Source organism: Mobula hypostoma, chromosome 7 (genome assembly GCF_963921235.1).
Source record: "Mobula hypostoma chromosome 7, sMobHyp1.1, whole genome shotgun sequence".
Lineage (NCBI taxonomy): Eukaryota > Metazoa > Chordata > Chondrichthyes > Myliobatiformes > Myliobatidae > Mobula > Mobula hypostoma.
In genome coordinates, this window is record NC_086103.1 from 14,605,090 (window position 1) to 14,629,969 (window position 24,880).

The 24,880-nt window shown below is 46.7% G+C and overlaps 1 protein-coding gene across 1 annotated transcript in view; it reads right to left on the minus strand.

Annotated features, from left to right (window-relative positions):
* Nucleotides 1-24,880, minus strand: part of pcdh12 (protocadherin 12) — a 35,050-nt gene that overhangs the window by 4,099 nt on the left and 6,071 nt on the right. Inside the window, exons 2-5 of the mRNA XM_063053062.1 lie at nt 18,670-20,060; nt 8,800-8,888; nt 7,119-7,285; nt 2,526-2,961 (exon numbers count right to left, since the gene is read on the minus strand). Coding sequence (XP_062909132.1) covers nt 2,540-2,961; nt 7,119-7,285; nt 8,800-8,888; nt 18,670-20,060 — 2,069 coding nt within the window. The 3' untranslated portion in view covers nt 2,526-2,539. The remainder of the gene's footprint in view (nt 1-2,525; nt 2,962-7,118; nt 7,286-8,799; nt 8,889-18,669; nt 20,061-24,880) is intronic.

The following is a 24,880-nucleotide window of genomic DNA, read 5'->3' on the forward strand; positions in this document are numbered from 1 at the left end:
AAAGGCTCCCCTTATTCCCACTCTTTGCCTCCTGCCAATTAGCCACTGCTTTATCCATGCTAGTTTCTTTCCTGTAATACCAATTGGGTTTGTAACTTGTTAAGCAGTTTCATGTGTGGCATCTTGTCAAAGCCCTTCTGAAAATCCAAGTACACAACATCAACCAATTCTCTTTTGCCTATCCTGCTTGTTACTTCTTCAAAGAATTCCAACAGATTTGTCAGGCAAGATTTTCCCTTGAGGAAACCATGTTCACTGGCCTATTTTATCATATGCCTCCAAGTACCTCAAGACCTCATCCTTAACATTGCACTCCCAACATTTTCTCAACCACTGAGGTCAGACTAACTCCTATAATTTTCTTTCTTATGCTTCTCTCCCTTCTTGAAGAGTGAAGTGACATTTGCAGTTTTCCAGTCTTCTGGAACCACGCCAGAATTAATTGATTCTTGAAAGATCATTACTAATGCCTCCACAATCCTACAGCCATCACTTTAAAAATTCCGGGGTGTACATCATCTAGTCCAGGTGACTTATCTACCTTCAGACCTTTCAGTTTCTTGAAGCACCTTTTCACTAGTAATGATTGGATAGAACGCTCTCATTTGCCACCCACATCCAAAAACTCCAAGGGTAAATTGGCTCTGGCAATTCTCTCTTGAAAAATTATCAGGCACGAAATGGGGAGCTAATGCTCACACGCTTAGATCAACTGCCCTAGCACTCTGCTATGCACCTGCAGAATACTGTGCACTTGTGTGGGGCAGATCAGCCCATGCGAAGAAAATAGACCCGTTGCTTAATGAAGCCTGCTGAATAATCACGGGCACACTGCGCCCCACACCCACTAACATCATTTACAGACTTGCAGGCGTTGCTCCCCCAGAGATCCGAAGACACACAACAACAAAAATTGAAAAAGGTAAACAGAACTCGGATCCACGGCACCCACTACATAATCATGTGCCAATTTCCAACCGCCTAAAATCAAGGAAAAGCTTTGCTACAGTGGACGAACTACCGCACAGAACATCTCTCCCAAATATACAGGATTGACCTCTGGCAACAAACAGAAGCCAGAACCCCACCAAACAATACAGTGCAAGACCCCACGGAAATGTTGCCAGACAGGGCACTGCTTGACAGACGAAAGTGGTGCAATCTCAACAGAGCAAGAGCAGGTGTTTGTAGGACGGGAGACAATATGGTGAAGTGGGGTTTAAAGACCAGCGAATCCTGTGAGTGTGGCGAAAGGGTGCAGAACATTGAACACGTTCTGCACAACTGCCCACTCTCACCTGATTTAGCCGAGACTGACCTGCTCAACATCAACCAAACAACATTAGAGTGGCTGGCTGGCGTGACAAGCTATGATGACAACTAGTAACGACAAGTTCACTCACTTCTGCCCCTTAACACTCTTGTACTTCTGGCATACTGCTAGTGTCTTCCCCAGCGAAGACTGATGCAAAATACTTATTCAGTTTGTAAACCATTTCCTTGACTCCCATGACTACCTCTCCAGCTGTCCGATATCCATTCTCACGTCTCTTTTATACTTTATATATCTGAAGAAACTTTTAGCATCATCTTTAATATTATTGGCTAGCTTCCTTCATATTTCATCTTTTCCTTCTTTTACTCTTTTAGTTGTGTTCTGTTGGTTTTTAAGAGTGTCCCAATCCTCGAACCTCCCTCTAATTTTTGCTCTCTCTTTGGCTTTTATGTTGACTTTGATTTGTCTTGTCAGCTACGGTTTCATCATCTTGCCTTTAGACTACTTTTTTGGGATGTATCTATCGTGCGCCTTTCAAATTGCTCCCAGAAACTCCAGCTATTGCTGCTCCACTGTCATCCCTGCTAGTGTACCCTTCCAATTAGTTTTGGGCAACTCCTCTCTCATGCCTCGGTAATTCCTTTTATTCCACTGTAATATTGATACATCTGACTTTGGCTTCTCCTTCTCCAATTGCAGGATGAATTCTGTCATATGATCACTGATTCCTAAGAGTTCCTTTACCTTAAGCTCTCCAATCAATTCTGGTTCGTAGTACAACACCCAGTTCAAAATAACTGATGCAGCACCAACCTGATATTCCCAAACTACCTGCATATTGAAATCCCCCATGACTATTGTAACATTGCCCTTTTGACATGCATTTTCTAGCTCCCATTGTGATTTGTAGACCTGCCTCTTGAAGGTCTGTAACTTCCATCAGGGTCTTTCTACCCTCCCTGTTTCTGAGCTTGACCCACAACAATCTTGTGGTCAAATCAAACTGATGTTTTCTGTAGTGTATCAATAAAAATTGATAAGGGTCATGCCCAGTCCAGCTCTCTTCGGCTGTCTCAGAAAATAGAGACTTTCCTGATTGTAGGATATGTTCTGGGACCATGAGTGTTTGTGTCAGGTGTGCACTCCCAGGAGTTTGAAACTGTAAGCAGTTTCCACTGTACATTCTGCAGTGGGATCTAGAGGGGAGTGAGAAAGGGAGGGAAATGGGATTCTGGGACAATTCACTCACCGTCACTGGAGTTGCTACTCAGATCCAGCTCCCTGTGCTGGCGATTCCGGCAGTCCAGGGAGGCGGCTGCCCCTGCAGCGGCCCGAGGACATCTCCCCCTCACACAGCACGCTCCAGCGGGCAGAGAGTCTGCGAAGGAGGTCAGGGCCAGGCTGTCCATACGTCTCGGCTTTCTGCGAGAGCAGCTGTTGGAAGAGGGCACCCATCTCGGTCAGGAGCGAGCCAGAGCCTGATCCCGCACCAGAGTCGTGGTCTGCCCCGCCTTTGCCAAAGGTAGAGAACACGGTCTTCTCTCCGTCCACGGTGCCCCCTGCCTCCATGGACTCGGGGCTGAACACATTCTCCTTGTAGTCAGAAGAGGGCAGTGTCAAGGGCAATGTCCAGCACAGGTCCTCGAGGCTCAGCCTGTCTGCTCCGCTCCCTCCCGCTGTCAGCCCTGGAATAGCAACAGGACACGGGTTAGCAACGGCTAGCCATTCTCACCGTAATACAGGTCACTGGACATGGGACACAGTCACCGGCCGTCCACTCTCACCATAACACAGGTCACAGAACACGGAACATGGGTCAGCATAAGCAGTCCATTCTCACCAAAACAGGTCATAGAACATAGGACACAGTCACCAGCCTTTCATTCTCACCAAAACATCAACACAGATACATCCAGATGCTGTCCTTAGAGACCATGTTAGGGAACTGGAACTGCAGCTTGATGACCTTCGGCTTGTTAGGAAAAGTGAAGAGGTGATAAGACAGGTAGACAGGAGCTGCAGGGAGGTAGTCGCTCCAAGGCTACAGGAAACAGACAAATGGGGACTGTCAGGACAGGAAAGGGGTAACGTCAGATAGTGGAGAGCACCCCTGTGACAGTGTCTCTCAACAATAAGTACTCCATTTTGAGTTCTGTTGGAGGGTGGGGGGGGGGAAGCAACAACAGTGGTGTGAGTCTGGCCATGTGGCTCAGAAGGGTAGGAATTGCAGAGGATGGCAGCAGTGATAGGGCACTCTATAGTCAGGGGGACAGACAGGCGATTCTGTGGATGCGAAAAAGAAACATGGATGGTAGTTTGCCTCTCAGGTGTCATGGTTCTGAATGTGTCCACAATATCCTGAAAAAAGAGGGTGAACAGTCAGAAGTCGTGGTACATATTGGTACCAATGACATAGGTTGAAAAAGGAAGGAGGTCCTGAAAACAGAATACAGGGAGTTAGGAAGGAAGTTGAGAAGCAGGACCTCAAGGGTAGTAATCTTGGGATTACTGCCTTTGCCATGCGACAGTAAGGATAGGAATAGAATGAGGTGGTAGATAAATGAAGTGGCAGGACAAAGGAGAGGCAATGGATGCCATTTACTTAGACTTTCAGAAGGCGTTTGATAAGGTGCCAAACATGAAGCTGCTTAACAAGATAAAATCCTACGGCAAAACAAGAAAGATACTGGTATAGATACAGGAATGGCTGACAGGCAGGAGGCAGCGAGTGGGAATAAAACAGACCTTTTCTGGTTGGCTGCCAGAGACTAGTGGTGTCCCTCAGGGGTCAGTATTGGGACCGCTACTTTTCACATTGTTTATCAATGATCTAGATTATGGAATTGATGGCTTTGTGGTGGAGGGGTAGGTAGTGCTGAGGAAGCAATGTGATTGCAGCAGGACTTAGACAAATTGGAAGAATGGATACAAAAGTGTCAGATGGAATACAACGTTGGGAAATGTATGATAATGCATTTTGGTTAAAGGAACAATAGCGCAGACTTATCTAAATGGGGAGAAAATTCAAACAGCAGAGGTGCAAAGGGACTTAGGAGTCCTTGTGCAAGACTCCCAGGAAGTTAATTTACAGATTGAGTCTGCAGTAAAGAAGGAAAATACAAAGTTGGCATTAATTTCAAGGGGAATAGAATATTAAAAGCAGGGAGATGATGCTGAGGCTTTATAAGACACTGGTCAGGCTTTACTTGGAATATTGTCAACATTTTTGGGCCCCAGATCTCAGTAAGGATGTGGTGTTAATGGAAAGAGTCCAGAGAAGGTTCACGAGAATGATCCGGGAATGAAGGGGTTAACATATGAGGAGCATTTGGCAGCTTTGGGCCTGTACTCACTGGAATTTAGAAAGGATGCATAGGGATCTCATTGAAACCTATCAAGTATTGAAAGGACTAAATAGGGTAGATATGAGAGGATGTTTCCTATTCTGGGGGGTGTTCAGAACTAGAGGGCACAGCCTCAAAATTGAGCGGCAAACTTTTAGAACAGAAATAAGGATTTTTTTGGTCAGAGAGTAGTGAATCTGTGGAATGCTCTGCCACAGACTGCAGTGGAGGCCAAGACTATTTAAAGCAAAAATTGATAGTTTTCTGATCAGTCAGGGGCATCAAAGGATATGGTGTGAAGGCAGGTGTATGGAGTTGAATGAGATCCAGGATCAGCCATGATGGAATTGTGGAGCACATTCAATGGGCTGAATGGCCTAATTCTGTTCCCATGTCTTTGTTCTAACAGAGGTCAGCACCAGCAGCCCATTTTTAGCAAGACGTGGAATGCAGTTCAAAAGTTCAAAGTAGATTTATTATCAAAGGTAGATAAATAGATGCTTCATTGATCCCAATGGAAAAGTACACATATGCCACCATATACAACCCTGAGATTCATTCTCTTGTGGGCATTCACAGTAAATACAAAGAAACACAATAGAATCAATGAAAGACTGCACCCATCAGGATGGACAACCAATGTGCAAAAGACAACAAACTGAGCAAATACAAAAGGAAAAATAATAATAAAATTAATAAATATTGAGAACATGAGATGAGGAGTCCTTGAAAGTGTGTCCATAGGTTTTGAAAACAGTTCAGTGGTGGGGCAAGCGAAGTAATCCCCTCTGGTTCAGGAACCTGATGGTTGAGGGGTAATAACTGTTCCTGAACCTGGTGGTGTGAACCCTGAGGTTTCTGTACCTTTTTGCTGATGGCAGCAGTGAGAAGAGAGCATGTCCTGGGAGGGAGGGGACACGCTACGTGGTCAACTGCAGCCCCTTCTCTGGGACATGCATGTGTGTTTTAAAAATAGTCATCAAACACAGAAACAGGCCCTTCAGTCTAACTCACCAGGCCAACCAAGCTGCCCAGCTAAGATGGACCCATGGTCCGCATCCATCGAACGCTTTCCACGTGCTTATCCGTATGCTAACACGTTGTTATTGTCCCTGCCTGGGGGGTAGTTTGTATCTGCCACCCTCTATGTGAAGCAGTTACTCCCAAAGTGTGAATGGACTGCTGGTGCTGACCCATGACCCAGGTTCCTTTTAAATCTTTCCTTTCTCACCTTAAACCTTTGCCCTCTAGTGTTAGATTCCCTTTCCCTGGTGTGTGTTCACATGGCCCTAAGGTCAGCCTCAGTCTCCTATGTTCTAAGGAATAAATACTGTACTCCTATCTCTAACTCAGGCTCTCTAGTCCTGGCACATCTTGCTTCTTGTCACTCTACAGTAAGAGGTTGAGTAAAGGATTTACTAGAAGATGACATTTAAAATTAGAACATGTACGTCAAAACATACAGTGAAATGCGTTGTTTGTGTCAACAACCAACACAGTCCAAGGATGTGCTGGGAGAGGCCCGCAAGTGTCACCACACTTCCAGTGCCAACATAGCACGTCCACGACTCACTAACCCTAACTGGTACATCTTTGGAATGTGGGAGGAAACCAAAGCACCCAGAGGAAACCCACGTGGTCACGAGGAGAATGTAGAGATGGCAGTGAGAATCAAACCCGGGTCACTGGTACTGCAAAACATTACGCTACAGAGCATCCCTATTTATTTTGTATTTTATTCTACTTTTAAACTTTAATCCACAGTTACGTAGCAGTTAGCTGGCGCTATTACAGCTCAGGGCATACAGAGTTTGGAGTTCAATTCTGGCATCGTCTGTAGGGAATTTGTATGTTCTCCCTGTGAGTGTGTGAGTTTTGCCCCACAGTCTAAAGACGTACGGGTTAGTAGGGTAATTGGTCATTGTAAATTGCCCTGTGATTAGGTTCGGATTAAATCAGTCGGTTACCGGGTGGTTCGGCTTGTTAGGCCAGAAGGGCCTGTTCTGCCCTGTATCGCTAAATAAAAAATAATAAACAAACAAACAGATAAATGAATGGAAAGTTGAGATCAACCCTGAATCCACTGACAGCTCGTTCAACACTCATCCCACCCTCTGAGTGAAGAATTTCCCCTCAGGTTCCCCTTAAATAATTCACCCTTCACCCTTAACCCATAACCCTGTGAAAAAACCTTGCTAGCATTTACCCCTCTTAATTTTATATACCTGCAAATCTCCAATGATTTTCCTATGTTCAGGAAATAAAATCATAAAATGTCTAAAAAATGAAAAACAAAATCATAAATAATCACATTAAAATTTCATGTAATGTGATTTTTGATGTATTAATAGATTTATCTTTAAAACAAAGAAACAAAAGATGATTAGGTCAGATACAGAGACCTGCTCCCTTGGCACCACCACCCTGTCACAAAGACGCTCAGCCAGACGTACTTTGGCTCCCTTCTCCCCACTCGGAGTGGGACAGATGTCTCTCACCTGTCGGTGACGTCCAGCTCCCGCCGGCCAGCAGCTCAGTCAGCCCGTCCTCCAGCAGCTGGTCGATGGGCGATGTCCTTCCTCCGTCGCTGTCGCTCTCCCCTTCCTCGCTCTCCCCCTGCCCGCTGTCCTTGAGGCTGCCTCTGTCTGCTTCAGGCGTTGCTGCCCTGCAGGGGGAATACACTCTCAAAATCAACAGTCACAACGCACCACCTTACCGGGGTGGAGGAAATATACTGGGGCATGGTGGGGCACAGAGTGTGGTGGGGTCGTGCTGGGGAGGGGACCATGGTGGGGGGAGCGTGGTGGGTGTGGGGAGCCCTCTGGGTCTTGATTCTCCAACCCTGGGAAAAAGAATATTCGGGCACCACAGTTACAGCTTGGGGCCTCAGAGTTCAATTCTGCAGCTATCTACAAGGAGTTTATAAGTTCTTCCTCCAGGTACAGTGCTCTGGTTTTCTCTCACAGTCCAATTGGTAGACTAATAGGTTATTGTAAATTGTCCTGTGATTAGGCTGTACCTCTAAATAAACAGAACACAGATCACTACAACACAGTACAGATCCTCCAGCCCATGATGTTGTGTCGATCTTTTAACCTCTAAGATCAATCTAACCCTTCCTTCCACATAGTCCTCCATTTTTCTATCATCCATGTGCCTATCAAAAAGACTCTTAAATGTCCCTAATGTATCTGCCTCTGCCTCCAACTTTGGCAGTGGATTCCATATACCCACCACTCTCCGCGTAAAAATCTACCTGTGACATCTCCTCTATACTTTCCTCCATTCACCTTAAAATTATACCCCTTCGTATTAGCCATTTCCACCCTGGGAAAAAGTCTTTGTCTGTTCACCTGATCTATACCTCTTATCATCTTCTACACCTCTACCAAGTCAGCCCTCATCCTCCTTCTCTCCAAACAGAAAAGCCCCAGCTCACTCAACCTCTTCTCATAAGACATGCTCTCTAATCCAGGCAGCATCCTGGTAAATCTCCTGTGTACTCGATTTAAAGCTTCAAATCCTTCCTATAATGAGGCGACCAGGACCAAACACGACACTCCAAGTGTGGTGTAACCAGAGTTTTGTAAAGCTGCAACATTATCTCGTGACTCTTGAATCCAGTTCCCTGTCTAATGAAGACCAACATGCCATACACCTTCTTAACCACCCTGGTAGTTTAGGAGTTAGCACAACACTTTGCAGTGTCAGACATCACTGACTGCTGCTGCCTGTAAGGAGTTTATACACTTCCCCCATGCCCACATGGGCTTCCTCCGGGTGCTCCCATTTCCTCCCACACTCCAGGCACATGGATTAGTTATTGTTAGTAACTTGCGGACATGCTATGTTGGTGCCAGACCATGGTGACACTTGCAGGCTGCCCCCAGGCCTGTGTTAGTTGTTGATGAAAACAAAGTATTTCACTGCATTTTTTGATGTACATGACAAATAAAGCTAATCTTACAAATTTAAATGTTAATCTTAAAAGCAAATAAATCCAATCTTTAGAAACTTTATCTTTTAAAATATTTTAAAATGAACTACCCTATCAAACTGTGCATTCATCCTGATGATTTTCTATACTTCTGTAAGGTCACCTCATTCTCCAATGTTCCAGTGAATAACACACCATCCATCTCAAACTTCCTTTAACCTTCCTCAGATCCAAGAACTTACCTGTAGTTTTTTAAATATTTATTTCCGCGAAAGTTTGGCCTGGCCTGGAACTGTCCCTGATGTAAAAGGGAGAGCAGCTGGGAGATTTGCTGTAGAACAGAAAGGAAAATCTGTAAACATACGAGATTCTGCAGATGCTGGAAATCTGACAGCAACACACACAGAATGCTGGGGGAACGCAGCAGGTCAGGCAGCATCCATGGAGAGGAATAAACAGTCGATATTTTAAGCTGAGACCCTCCATCAGGATTTGTGTCAGGGTTCACTGGGCCATTGCTCTCCTTTCAAAGGTCCTCCCAAAATGAACTAATCTAATTTTTATATGAATTAACTAATTTATTTAGAGATACAACTCCGAACAGGCTCTTCTGGCCCTTCGAGCCGCACTGCCCAGCAACCCGAGTCTAATCATGGGACAATTTACAATGACCAATTCACCGTGCATCTTTGGACTGTGGGAGGAAACCGGAGCACCCGGAGGAAACCCACACAGTCACGGGGGGAGCGTACAAACTCCTTACAGACAGCGACAGAATTGAACTCCAAACCCGACCCTCTGAGCTGTAACAGCCTCGCGCTATCCGCTGTATTACTGTGGCACCCCAGACTCTAGGTTATTGCAGAGTCGTGGACAAGACTGAGTGTAATTGGTGAATGGATTCTAGGAGAGGTCAGCTGAACAGTGTTCGCCCAGAGGGTATTCTGGTAAATTGTCACACTGACCGAGGTACAGTGAAAAGCTTTGTTTTGTATATCGACCATGGATTATTTCATTACTCGGTGCATTGAGGTAGAACAAGGGACAAGGACAAGTGCAGAATGAAGTGTCACAGTTACAGAGAAAGTGCAGTGCAGGCAGACAATAAGGTACAAGTATCACAATGAGGTGGATTCAGGTTGAGAGTCTGTCTTATCGTACTTAGGGGACCATGGTTTGTACGCAGCAATTACAGATCAAGCATCAGGGTTTGGAGCTCAATCACAATGCTGTCTGCCCTTCCTGTAAGAGGGTGGGTTGCCTCCAGGTGCTCCGGTTTCCTCCCACAGTCCAACTTCAAAGCTCAAAGCAAGTTTATTACCAAACTACATATATGTCACCATGTACAACTCTGAGATTTGTTTTCTTGTGGGCATGCCCAATAAATCTATCATAGGATAATAACCATAACAGAATCAATGAAAGACCGCATCAACCGGGTGCTCATGCAATGTGCAAAAGAGAACAAACTCTGCAAATACAAACAGAAAGAAATAATAATAGTAAACGAAATAAACAATAGATATCAAGAACATGAGATAAAGAGTGGGAACAGTTGATTGATGGGGCGAGTGAAGTTGAGTGAAGCTGTCCCCTCTGGTTCAGGAGCCTGATGGTTGAGAGGTTATGATTGTTCCTGAGCCTGGTGATGTGAGTCCCGAGACTCCTGTATCATCTTCCTGATGGCAACAGTGAGAAGAGAGCGTGTCCTGGGTGGTGGGAATCTCTGATGATGGATGCTGGTTAGTAGGTTAACTAGTCATTGTAAATTGCCCTGTGATTAGGCTGGGGTTTAGTAGTTGTGCGGCTTGTCGTGCTGGAAGGGCCTGTTCCTAGATGGATAGATTAAGAAAAGCGTTCAATAGTCTTATCACAGCAGGATAGAAGCCAGGGGTTTGGAACTCACTGAGGGAAAGAGTGACATAGACAGAAATGGCCATTACATTTACATGGAGAACTTACATGTATAGGACCAGCAGACAAAGGAGCAGAATTAGGCCATTCAACCCATCAAGTCTGCTCTGCCATTCCATCATGGCAGATTTATTATTCCTCTCAACCCCACTTTCCTTTTATATTGTCATTGTTTTCAGAGGAACGAACAAAGACTCCATGTAAGCCACAGCTGTCCTGCTGGTGAAACCACCCCCACTGTGCTTTTGGGGAGTGAGTTCCTTGATTCAGTGTGTGGGTGATGGACAGATGGAGGGGAAAGAAACGAGGTGACAGGGGCTGGAGTGGGTGTAGGGCAGAGGTTATGCCACGGGCCCCAGGTTGGAACGCCCTGGGGGAGGAGGATCAGGGTTAATCAGGAGGAGAGAGAAAAGGTACAGAGAGGAGCAGCATTTCTCCAGAAGGGTGAAAGGTGAAATGTTTAAGGGGAACCCGAGGGGGAACTTCTTCACTCAGAGGGTGGAATGAACTACCAGCACAAGTGGTGGATGCAGGTTCGATTGCAACATCTAAGAGAAATTTGGATTGGTACATGGATAGGAGGGAATGGAGGACTATGATCGAGGTGCAGATCGATGGGACAAGGCAGATTAATGGTCTGGCATAGACTTGATGGGCCAACGGGCCTATTTCTGTGCTGTAGTGCTCTATGACTCTGATTCTAGATGGAACAGGTTACCATAAATTGGAGAGTTCAGTATTCATGTTGTTGGGCTATAGATGACCCAGAGGAATATGAGAGGCAGTTAGTTACTCTAGTTTGTGTTTAGTGGCCTCAGCCTTCGCAGTGGAGGAGGCCGAGGACAGGCAGGCCGGCAGGGGGCAGATTGGGACTTGGAGACACAGGGGATGGGATCTGCTGGAAGAACCTGGCAGGTCTAGCAGCATCTATGGGATGGAGTTGGGGATGTGTGTCCTAATGCAGGGTGTCAACCTAAAACATCAATCATTCCTTCCCCCTGCTGGACTCCATCAGATACGGCTAGACCTGCTGAATTCCCCCAGCAGATGGTTAGTTGGGATGGTTACGTGGTGGGTACCAGATGGCTAGCATTGCTACAGTGGACTGCAGGCCCAGTTTCCCAGCTGTAGAACTCTAACCATTGGTGGGGCCACATTTGCAATATGGAGTTCAGTTCTGGTCAGCCTGCTGTAGGAAAACATGCCAAAAAGCTGGAAAGAGTGCAGAGGAAATTTTTGAGGATATTGCCAGGACTTGAGGGACTGAGTTACGGAGAGAGGTTGGGCCTTTATTCATTGGAGCGTGGGAAATGAGGGATTGACCCTCTAGAGGCTGGAACTGACCATGGATGTTGCACCCTAGCTGTGAAGTCGATACACAAGCCAGGGCGCACAATATGGAGAACAAGCTGTTGTCACCCAGCTGCTGAATCCAAAGGAATGGCAGAGACCGATACAGTTTGGCACCAGCAGCATTGCAGGAGTTGACAGTCAGCGATGAACTCAATGTAGGACTGCACTAGGCACACCAGCTCCAGAGTTTTCATCAGCGTTTACTCTCGAAGCCTTCCCTGTGAGTGGGAGTAGCCACAAACAGTGGAGGTTTGCAATCAGAGTTTTCCCTGTAGAGGTGTATAAAACATGAGGGGCACAGATAGGGTGAATGCACACAGCGTTTTTCCAGGGGTCAGGGACTCAAACACAAGACAGCAGAAGTTTAATGTAAGAGGGAAGAGATCTAATAACAATCTTTTCACTCAGAGGGTGGTCCAAGTATGGAACAGGCTGCCACGAGCTGCCAGACAAAGTGGTTGAGGCAGGTACATTAATAACACTTAATGGACAGGTACAGGGATAGGAACAGTTTAGAGGGATACGGGCCATGAGTTAAAACTCTGGTCCTCATAAACTAATCTAATATAAATTTGCTGATCCAATTAATCACATTATCATCCAGATCACTGATACAGATGACAAACAACAACAGACACAGCACCAATCCCTGCGGCACATCACATGTCACAGGCCTCCAGTCAGAAAGGCAACACTCAACTACCACTGTCTGGCTTTTTCCACAAAGCCAATGTCTAATCCAATTTACAGGATTTACTGATCCTGAATGCCAAGCGACTGAACTTTCTTGACCAACCTCCCGTTGAGGACCTTATCAAATGCCTTACTGAAATCCATGTAGACAACATCCACTGTCTTGCCTTCATCCACTTCCCTGCTAATTTCCCCAAAAAGCTCTACAAAATTGGTTAGACAAGACCTACCATTTCATACTGGCTGATCCAATTTTCCCCTCAGCCCCAATCTCCTGTGTTCGCCCTGTATCTCACAACTGTGCTGTCACACACAGCCCCAATCTGCTGATCAAATTCGCAGATGACACAACTTTGATCAGCCTTACCTCTAGCAGTGATGAGTCAGCCTACAGAATAGAGGTTGACACCTTGGCAGTGGTGCCAAGATAACCACTTCTCCATCAATGTCCAAAAAACAAAAGAGCTGATCGTGGGGTACAGGAGGAACAGAGACAGACTCGCCCTGATCAACAGCAATGGGCCTGCAGTTGAGAGGGTAAATAGCTTCAAGTTCCTCGGTATACACATCACCAAAGATCTCACCTAGACTGTACACACCAGCTGTGTGGCAAAAAAGCACACAGCATCTCTTCCATCTCAGGTGACTGAAAAAGTTCAGCATGAGCCCCCAAATCCTCAAGACCTTCTGCAGGGCACCATTGAGAGCATCCTGACTGGCTCTATCACCGCCTGGTATGGGAACTGCACCAACCTTGATCGCTGGGCATTGCAGAGAGTGGTACGGACAGCCCAGCGCATCTGTGGATGTGAACTTCCCACCATTGAGGACATTTACAGCAGCAGATGCAGAAAGAAGGGCTGGGAGATTATCGGGGACACCAATCACCCAACCATAAACTGTTGTAGCTGCTTCCGTCTGGCAAATGATACCATAGCTTTAAAGCCAGGACCAACAGGCTACAGGACAACTTCTTTCTACAAGCAATTATAGATTTTTAAACTCATATTTCTGTACATGGCAACACAGTCATAACACAAAGATTCTTACTCCCTTATTTTGTGGGATGGATGCAAGATTTAAATAAATTCAATTCAAATATCCCTTCATGCCCCGACCAATCAAAAATCTGTCAACCTCTGCCTTAACTATACATAACGACTTAGCCTCCACAGCTCCCTGTGGCAACAAATTCCACAGATCCACCACTCCACTCTCTAGCTAAAGAAATTCCTCCTCATCTCCAAATTGTAGTCTCCTCAAAGAATTCCAACAGGTTCATCAGGCAAGATTTTCCCATAAGGAAACCATGCTGACTTTGTCCTATCTTGTCCTGTATCACAAAGTACTCCATAACCTTATCCATAACAATTGACTAAAACATCTTCCCAGCCACTGAGGTCAGGCTAACTAGCCCTTCTGCTGCCTTTCTCCTTTCTTAGAGTGGAGTGACATTTGCAATTTTCCAGTCCTCTGGCACTATGCCGGAGTCCAATGATTCTTGAAAGATCATTACTGCCTCCACAATCTCGACCGCTACCTCTTTCAGTCATGGTTGTAGTATTTTCCCATTTGAGGATTTCTTTGCTTTTGGGATACATCTATCCTACATCTTCCTCATTTTTCCCAGAAAATCATCTATTGCTGCTCTACTGTCATCCCTGCCAGCACTTCTTTCCAATTTACCTTGGTCAACATTACTTTCCTTTACTCCATTGAAATACTGCCTCGTCAGACTTTATTATGTACCTCTCAAATTTCAAGTTGAACTCAATCACATTGTGATCACTGCCGTCTAAGAGTTCCTTAACCTTAAGCTCCCTAATCACTTCCAGTTCATTACATAACACCCAAACGAGTATAGCTGATCTCCTAATAGGCTCAATGATAAACTGTTCTAAAAAGCCATCTCATAGGCATTCAACAAATTCATTCTCTTGAGATCCATTACCAACCTGATTTTCCTAATCGACCTGCAAGTTAAAATCTCTCATGACTACCATAACAATCCCCTTTTGACACACCTTTTCTATTTCCCATTGTAATCTGCAGTACACATCCCACCTACTGTTGGGAGGCGTGTATATGACTGTTACAAGGTCCTTTTATCTTGCAGTTTCTTCACTCAACCCACAAGGATTCAACATCTTCCGATCCTATGTCACAACTTTCTAATGATCTGATGCCATTCTTTACCAGCAGAGCCACCCCACCCCCTCCGCGTACCTTCCTATCCCTCTGTTACAATGCATAAACTTGGATATTCAGCTCCCAACTACAACCATCCTTCAGCCACAATTCAGTGATGGCCACAATGTCATATCCAACAATCTATAATAGTGCAACAAGATCATCCACCTTATTCCTTATACTCTGTGCATTGAGATACAACATTCTGAGTGCTGTATTTGCTACCCTTTTTGATTCTGCATCCCTAATGACTGATACTCACCCTGCTGGCTGCAATTTTGTCCTATCATCTGCCTGCCCTTCCTGACAGTCTGAATGCAAGCTATCTTTGCTTATTTATCATCTGTCCTAGCCTGAGTCCCTTCACCCCGGCTCCCATCCACCTGCCACATTAGTTTAAACCCCCCAACAGCTCCAAAAAACCTCCCAGCAAGAATATTGGTCCCCCTCAGGTTCAGGTGCAACCTGCCATTTTTGTACAGGCCAAGCCTCGCTCAGAAGAGATCCCAATGATTCAAGAACCTGAAGCCCTGCCCCCTGCAACAGCTTCTCAGACATGCATTTATCTGTTAATTTATTCTGTTTCTACCCTCACTGGCGCATGGCACAGGAAACAATACAGAAATTACTACCTGGGAGGTCCTGCTTCTCAGCTTTCTACCTAGCTGTCTAAATTCTCTTTTCAGGACCTCATTGCTTTTCCTTCCTATGTCATTGGTACTAATATCTACCAAGACATCCGACTGCTCTCCCTCCCTCTCCAAAATGTTGTGGATGTGATCCGAGATGTCCCCGACTCTGGCACCTGGGAGGCAACATAACATCTGGGTGTCCTGTTCATGTCCACAGAATTTCCTGTCTGTTCCCCTCACTATCGAGTCCCCCATCACTACCTCTCCCCTCTTCTCCCTCTTTCCCTCCTGCGCCACAGACCCATACTCAGTGCCAGTAACCTGGTCTCTGTGGCATTCTCCTGAGAGGTCATCCCTGCAATGGTATCCCGAAAGGTATCATTGAGGGGATGGCCATGGGGGTGCTCACCTTCCCATTCCTTCTCTAGACAGTCATCCAGCTACCCACCTCCTGCAGCTTAGGGGTGACTACTTCCCTGCAACTCCGATCGATGATCCCCTCACTCTCCTGTATACTTCCCACTCTTTGCCTCCTGCCATTCAGCCACTGCTTTATCCATGCTAGAAACTTCCCCGTAAAACCACGGGCTCGTAGCTTGCTAAGCAGCCTCATGTCTGGCATCTTGTCAAAGGCCTTTTGAAAATCCAAGTACATAACACCCTGATTTATCCACCCTGACTGGCCTCAGGTTAGCAAACATCTCCTCCTCTGTAATCTGTACAGGGTCCATGAGGTTAATGCCATTTCTATAGACTCAGCATCCATCTCCTGAGATGCATTTAAGATCTCCCTCATCTGGCTCCATATTTTGGCACCACACATGGATCACCATTTTGAGCTTCCAGAGGACCAATTTTGTCCCTTGCAATCCTTTTGCCCTTAACATATCCGTAAATCCTTTAGGATTCTCCTTCACCTTGTCTGCTAGGGCAACCTCATGCCTTCTTTTAACCCTCCTGATTTCTTCCTCAAGCATTCTCTTGTATTTCTTATAACTTCATAAGCACCTCATTTGATCCTACCTGCCTATACCTGCTATGTACCTCCTTTGTTCTCTTAACCAGGGCCTCAATATCTCTTGAAAGCCAAGGTTGCCTACCCTTGTTATCTTTACCTTTTATTCTGACAGGCACATATGAGCTTTGCACTCTCAAAATTTCATTTTTGAAGGCCTCCCACTTTCCAAGTTCACCTTTGCCAAAAAACAGCCTGTCCACACTTGTCAGATTATTTCTGATACCATCAAAATTGGCTTTTTTCAAATTTAGAGTTTCTACCCAGGACCAGAGCTGTCTTTTTCCATTTTAGTTTGAAATTAATGGCATTGGGGTCACTGAATGCAAAGTGTTCCCCTGCGTAAACTTCTGTCGCTTGCTCTGTCTCATTCCCTAATAGGAGATCCAGTGTCGCACACTCTCTCATTGGGACTTCTGCATTCTGATGAGTGAAACTTTCCTGAACACATTTAACAAACTCTATCCCAACTAGTTCTTTTACAGTGTGGGATTCCCAGTCAATATATGGAAAATTAAAATCACCTACTATAACAACCTGAACACGAGGAAATCTGCAGATGCTGGAAATTCAAGCAACACACACAAAAAATGCTGGTGAATGCAGCAGGCCAGGCAGCATCTATAGGAAGTACAGTCAGGATGAAGGGTCTTGGCCCGAAACGTCGACTGTACTTCTTCCTATAGATGCTGTCTGGCCTGCTGCGATCACCAGCATTTTTGTGTGTGTGTTACTATAACAACCTTATGTTTCTTGTAGCAGTCTGCGATCTCTTTACAAATTTGTTCCTCTTAATCGCTAGCACTGTTGGGTAGTCTGCAATATAACTCCATTAACGTGTTCATAACTTTCTTATTTCCCATATCACCTCACTAGTGAAGTTCTCCAGTCTGTCCTGATGGAGCACTGCCGTGACATTTCCCCTGACTAGTAACACCACCCCCTCCTCCTTTAATCCCTCTTGTTTCGTCAAGTCTAAAGTTTGAGCGAGCTCCTTTTGGAGCGATGGAGGAGGACAGGTGGCATAATAGACATGTAGAGATGTTAAGAGACATAGATCGAGCGGATAACCCCACCCCCGCCTCCCCCGGACAACAGGCTAATACTAGGGGGGATAATTTTAAGGTGATTAGAGGAAAGTATGGTGGGGGGGATGTCAGAGGTAGTGTTTTTTTTTTTACACAGAGTGGTGGGTGTGTGGAACGTGCTGCCAGAGGTGGTGGTAGAGGCAGGAACATTAGAGACTCTTAGATAGGCACATGGATGATAGAAAAATGGAGGGATATGTAGGAGAGAAGGGTTAGGTTGATTAGATTAGATTAGATTCAACTTTATTGTCATTGTGCCGAGTACAGATACAAAGCCAATGAAATGCAGTTAGCATCTAACCAGAAATGCAAAGAATAGTGTTATTTACAAAATAACTCCGAATAAAAAGTAAGTGCTACAGCACACAAATATAAAAGTACTGAGACAGTACGATATGGATGCAATACTGCTTAGCGCTGTGATGTGAGGTTCAGCAGGGTCACAGCCTCAGGGAAGAAGCTCTTCCTGTGCCTGCTGGTGCGGGAGCGGAGGCTCCTGTGGTGCCTACCGGATGGGAGGAGAGTAAAAAGTCCATGGTTAGGGTGAGATGCATCCTTGATAATGCTTTTCGCCCTGCCCAGGCAGCGTTTATGGTAGATGTTCTCAATGGTGGGCAATTGGGTGCCGATAAGTTTTATCAAGGGTGTATCTCAAGAGTGGACTTTTTACTCTCCTCCCATCCGGTAGGCACCACAGGAGCCTCCGCTCCCACACCAGCAGGCACAGGAAGAGCTTCTTCCCTGAGGCTGTGACCCTGCTGAACCTCACATCACAGGGCTAAGCAGTATTGCACCCATATCGTGCTGTCTCAGTACTTTTATATTTGTGTGCTGTAACACTTACTTTTTATTCGGAGTTATTTTGTAAATAACACTATTCTTTGCATTTCTGGTCAGTTGATAAATGCATTTCATTGGTTTTGTATCTGTACTCGGCACAATGACAATAAAATTGAATCTAATCTAATCTAATCTAATCATCCGCTGGGATTATTTTGGTGTGGGTTCAAACGTCAGCACAACATTGTGTGCGGAAGGGCAGTGTTCTAAATCCCGGCAACTGGGACGAGTTTATCGGAGAATGTTGGTGGTGCAGACCGATTGAACCTGTTCCCGCACCGCCCTGAACCATATTGGAAAGGCCCCAACAGTTTGTAAACCTCCCTCCTCACGCCCGTTCCTGGAGACCATACCGGCGGCGGAAGGACCGTCCAGTAACCCGCTCACCTGGACGTGCGGAGAGCCGGCGGCCAGTTCCAGATAGCCATCGGGGCAACCGGCCCGGGACAATCGGACGAGCTCCCGCAGCAGCTGCCGGTGCCGGGGATCCGGTTCCCCGCGGGGGACGGGACACGGGACGTCCGGCTGGCGCTCCGTCGGCTCGATGCGGGAACGCTGCAGCAGAGTGATGTCGGTCTTCTGGATCCGGCGCTCGGGGCGGCGGGGCTGCTGCCGATAGTCGGTCTCGGCCCGCCGACAATTGTAGGCGCCGCCGTCCCTCCGCCGCCGCCGCCTACCGCAAACCGCCCACCACACCAGCAGCACTGGCAGTATTGTCCCGCAAACGGCGCCCAGGGCGATGCCGGTCAACACTGGCCGGCCGAGACTCGCGCTGGTCGCCGCCGCCACGAATGAGATAGTCAGGACAGTGCTGGCCGAACGACTGGGGGTGCCCCGGTCACGGACTCGCACGGTCGCCCGCCACTCCCGTTCCAGCAGGTGGCTGACCCCACACACGTTGACTCGCAGCTCCCCGCCGCTGTCCAGCTGGAAGACGCCGCTCCCGTCGCCTTCTTCCGCCGCCAACTCGTACACCAGCTCCCCGTTGCGACCGGAGTCGGCGTCCACCGCTTTCACCACCGTGACCGGCAGCAGCAGGCCCCGTCCACCCGGCGGCTCCCCGTTAGCGCACCCGCCGCCTACTCCCGCCACCGTCAGCCGACGCTCTACCGGCGCCGTGAACATCGGGCTGTTGTCGTTGAGGTCGCCCACATCCAGGCGGACGGGCACGGTAGCGCGCGCGGGCGGGTGCCCGCCGTCGCGCGCCTCCACCACCAGGTCCAGGTGCTGAGCGCGCTCGTAGTCGAGCGGCGCCACCGAGTAGATGGCGCCGGTGGTCGGGTGCACGGCGAGTGGCCACGGCACCGCCGGGCTCACGATGGAGTAAGTGACTCGCCCGTTGGCGCCCGAGTCCCGGTCCGACGCCGCCACCGTCAGGATGGTGCGGTTGGAGGGCTCGTTCTCTATCACCAGCGCCCGGTAAGCGCTCTGATGGAAAACTGGCGGGTTGTCGTTCTCGTCCTTCAGCCGAATGGTGAGGCTGGCGGGGCGCCCGCTCCAGCTGCCGTTCTCGGTAACCAGCGTCAGGTTGTACTCGGCCCGCTGTTCCCGGTCCAGAACGGTACGGGTCACCAACGTGAATCTGCTTCCCGATGCCCGCCGCAGCCCGAAGCTGCCGCCGCCCGGTCCTGCCTCCAGCCGGCACTCCACGCCCGGCCCCGGTGCTTCCACCACGGCCACGGCCGCTCCCTCGGCCAACCCCTCCGGTATGTGTAGCAGCAGTTCCCGAGTGGCCGGTGGCGACGGAGAGGTCTCCGCATCGTCCGGGAGCCCCGGAGCTGGAAGAGAAAAGAAACGTATTGGTCTTAACACCTGCATTTGTATAGCGCCTACAACATAGAAATGTCCTACTGGGGAGATGTTGTCCACATAGACTTTATATCAGCGTCTCCCGAGAAACATACACAAAGAACAGTACAGCACCCACAATGTTATGTCGACCCATATGGACCTAAATCTCCTCTGTGCTCTCTCTGAAGTTTCCATAGCCTTCCTGTAATGAAGCGAACGACTGAAAGCAATACTCCAAGTGTGGTCTAACCAGGATTCTATAGAGCTAGCAGAAGGTGGTCAGTCTGTGGAAGTTATGTAGGCCATGTCATTGGGTTTATTTAAAGCCAAAGTTGATAGGTTCATAATTAGGTTACCTGGAGAAGGCAGGAGAATGAGGTTGAGATAATAAATCAGCCACGATGGAATGGTGGAGCAGACTTGATGGGCCAAATGGCCTAATTCTGCTATGTCTTATGGTCTTATATCAAACTACTCCACTATTCTAACCCTTCACCATAGGGACAGTCAACATGATTTGAGGGGCATGAGCTTGATTGATGAAGGTAGAGCAATGGATGTGGTGTATATGGATTTTAGTAAGGAATTTGATGAGGTCCCTCATGGTAGGCTCATTCAGAAAGTCAGGACCCTGGGAAACTTGGCTGTGTGGATTCAGAATCAGCTTGCCTATAGAAGGGTGAGGGAGGTTGTAACTGTAGTGTATCCTGCCTGGAGATCAGTGACCGGTCATTTTCCACAGGGAGTTGTTCAGGGAGCTGCGCTTTGTCTTTATAAATAACTAGGATGAGGAAGTGGAAGGGTGGGTTAGTAAATTTGCAGGTGACATGAAGGTTGGTGGAGTTGTGGATCGTGTAGAAGGTTGTTGTAGTTTACAACAGAACATTGATAGGATGCAGAGCTGGGCTGAGATGTGGCAGATGGTGTTCAATCTGGTAAAGTGAAGTGATTCACTTTGGAAGGTCAATTTTGAAGGCAGAATACAGGGTTAGTGGCAGGATTATTTGCACTGCGGAGAAACAGGAATCTTGGGGTCCACATCCATATATCCCTCAAAGTTGCTGTACAAGTTGACAGGGTGGTTAAGAAGGTGTACGGTGTGTTGGCCTTCATTAGACAAGGGATTGAGTTCGAGAGATAAAATGTTGCAGCTCTGAAAAACCCTGGTTTGCCTTCACCTGGAATATTATGTTCAGTTCAGGTTGTCTCATTACAGGAAGGATGTGGAAACGTCAGAGAGGGTGCAGAGGAGATTTACTAGGATGCTGCCTGGAATAGAGAGCATGTCTTAGGAGTGGTTGAGTGAGCTCGGGCTTCTCTCTTTGGAGAGAAGGGGAATGAGAGGTGACTTGATAGAGGTGGACAAGATGACAAGAGGCGTGGATAGCCAGATTCTTTAAACCAGGGTGGAAATTATGAATATGAGGGGGCATAACTTTAAGGTGATTAGAGGAAAGTATAGGGGTGATGTCAGAGGTAGGTTTTTATTTAGACAGAGAGAGATGGGTGCGTGTAATCCGTTGCCAGGTTTGGTGGCAGAACGCATATATTAAGGACATTTCAGAGCCTCTTAGATGAGCACATGGATGATTTTTTAAAAAGTTAAGGACTTCATGGGAGGAAAAGGTTAGATTGATCTTGGCTCAGCATTGTGGGCCGAAGGGCCTGTACTGTGCTGTGTTCTATATTCTACGTCTCACAGCTCTGAAGACGCAGGTTCAATCCTGTCTGTGTGGAGTTTCAGTTCTACTTCTGACACAGTGTGTTTCCCCTGGGTGCCCTGGTTCCAAGGACATATGGGTTAGTTGTGAGCATACTACATTGGCACCAGAAATGCAGCAACATCCAGGCACGTCCTCAGACTGTGTTGGTTGTTGACACAAATTGCACATTTCACTGTATGTTTCGCTGTACATGTAACAATTAAAGCTAATCACTAGTTTTGCATTCAGTTTACCAACATCCTTGTGCCTTAAACACCGAGTCTAATACACTCTATTCCTCGGTGAGAATCCCTACCACCCATCCCACAATCTCTCTGACCCACTACCATCAGGGAGGAGGTACAGGAGCATCAGGACTAGGACTGCCAGACTGGGTAACAGCTTCTTCCCTCAGGCTGTGAGACTAATGAAAAGCCTGTCACCACTGAGGTCTCGTCACGAGGACAGCGAGCTGTTTACTGTTTACCTGGGCTGTGCAGTTCACATGCATTTTGAATTATATTTAATTAACTTATTTGTGGTAATACTGTTTGTGTCCCATGTGTGGGTACACCGTGGTGATGTTGTTTCATTTGGTTGTATAAATGAACAATCAAATAAAACTAAACTTCAACTTGAAATTGAATTTAAGTGCACTCCAAAATGTTTCTTAAATGTTGTGAGAGTCTCTGGTTCCACCACCCCCTCAGTTAGTGCAGCAAATCTAGTCTAAGAATAGAACGTGGAACATTACAGCACAGTACAGGCCCTTCGGCCCACAATGTTGTGCCGACCTTCTAACCTACTCTTAAGATCAATCTAACCCTTCCCTCCCACATAACCCTCCATTTTTCTATCATCCATATCGTAAACACAAAATACTCTGCAGATGCTGGGGTCAAAGCAACACGCTGGAGGAACTCAGCAGGTCGGGCAGCATCCGTGGAAACGAACAGTCAACGTTTCGGGCCGAAGGGTCTCAGCCTGAAACGTTGACTGTTCGTTTCCACAGATGCTGCCCGACCTGCTGAGTTCCTCCAGCGTGTTGTGTGTGTTTCTATCATCCATATGCCTATCCGAGAGTCTCTTAAATGTCCCTAATGTATCTGCCTCTACCATTATCTATGGCAGCGCGTTCCACACACCCATCACTCGCTCAACCTATCCTTATAAGACATGCTCTCCAAACCAGGCAATAGCCAGGTAAATCTCCTCTGCACCCTCTCTAACCTTCCACATCCTTCCTATAATAAGACCATAAGATATAGGAGTAGAATTAGGTCGGCCGTTGAGCTCATCGAGTCTGCTCCACCATTTCTCCTCTCGGCCCCAATCTCCTCCCGTTTCTCTTATACCCTGACTAATCAAGAATCTATCACCCTCTGCCTGAAATATACATAAAGACCTGGCCTCCTCAGCTGCCTGTGCAAATAATTCCATAGAGTCACCACTCTCTGGCTAAAGAAATTCCTCTTCATCCCTGTTCTAAAAGGACATACCTTTATTCTGAGTTCTGTGGTCTTAGACACTCCCACCATAGGAAACATCCTCCACATCCACTACCAAATGCTCTTCATATGACAAGCCATTAATCCTGGAATCATCTTCGTGAGCCTCCTTTGAATCCTCTCCAGTTTCAGCACATTCTTTCTTAGATATTGGGTCCAAAACTGTTACAATACTCCAAGTGAGGCCTCATCAGTGCTTTATAAAGTCTCAACATTACATCCTTGCTTTTATATTCTCACCCTCTTGAAATGAATTCTAACCTTGCATTTTCCTTCCTCACCACAGATTCAACCTTCAAATTAACTTTTGGAGAATCATGTGCAAAGACTCCCAAGGCCCTTTGCACCTCAGATTTTTTATATTTTCCCTCCATTTAGAAAATAGTCAACCTTTTCCTTTCTTCTACCAAAGTGTATGGCCATACACTTCCCACACTGTATTCCATCTGCCACTTCTTTGCCTATTCTCCTCATCTGTCTAAGTCCTTCTGTAGACTCTCTACTTCCTCAAAACTACCTGCCCCTTTTTCTAACTTCATGTCGTCTGCAAACCTTGCAACAAAACCATAAATCTGTCATCCAAATCATTGACATATAATGTAAAAAGAATGAGTGACCAGAACTGAACACAATATTCCAAGTGTGGTCTAACCAGAGTTTTATAAAGCTGCAACGTTACCTCGTGGCTTTTGAACTGAATTCCCTGACTAATGAAGGCAACATACCATATGCCTTCTTTGTCACCCTATCAACACATCAGACAGGTGCTTAAAAATCAAATGTAAGATGGGCTGGAGAGCCTGTCACTTATCGGAGATAGATTGATCTGAGAGAAGACTCAGAGAATTCTGGAAGTTAGCACGCTGCCAACTGAAGACCGTGCTGACGGAGGTGATTGGATTCAGGGATGTGCAGGAGGCCAGGAACATGATTAAAGTTTGCATTTTGGCAGTCACAGTCTGCAATAAAAGGCAGGAAATGATGGAGAAGGTTAAGATCAGAAATGTCACCAAGCTCCGGGATATGAAGTGAAGGAGCTAAATATAGAGGCTGGCTGGCTTACGGAGTCTCCTTCAGCTTCCAGATAAGGAAGAGAGTAATGCAGGTTGATTGTGAATCCTAACAGGAGTCTAATCAATTCCAGATTGTTTAATGTCATTTCCAGAACACAAGTGTACAGGAAAACAAAATAATTGTTACTCTGGATCCGATGTAGCACAAGAAAAACACAATAAGATAAAGAACCAAATAATAAAAACACAATAAATATAAATACATGAGATAACTTCTATACATAGACTATTTGTATGCCCATAAAGTAACACTAGGCACAGAAGTGTCTGTAGATAAGGTGACTCTGACAGGAAATGATAAAGTAGTGGTGGTTGGGGTGTGGAGAGGTGGGTTAATGGATGAACAGCCTTACTGATTGGGGAAAGTAACTCTTTTTGAGTCTGGTGGTCCTGGCATAGATGGTACGTAGCCTCCTCCCTGATGGGAGTGGGACAAGCAGTCTATGAGCAGGGTGGGAGGGATCCTTCATGATGTTACCAGGCCTTTTCTGGCATCTTTCTGTATACATGTCCTTGATGGTGA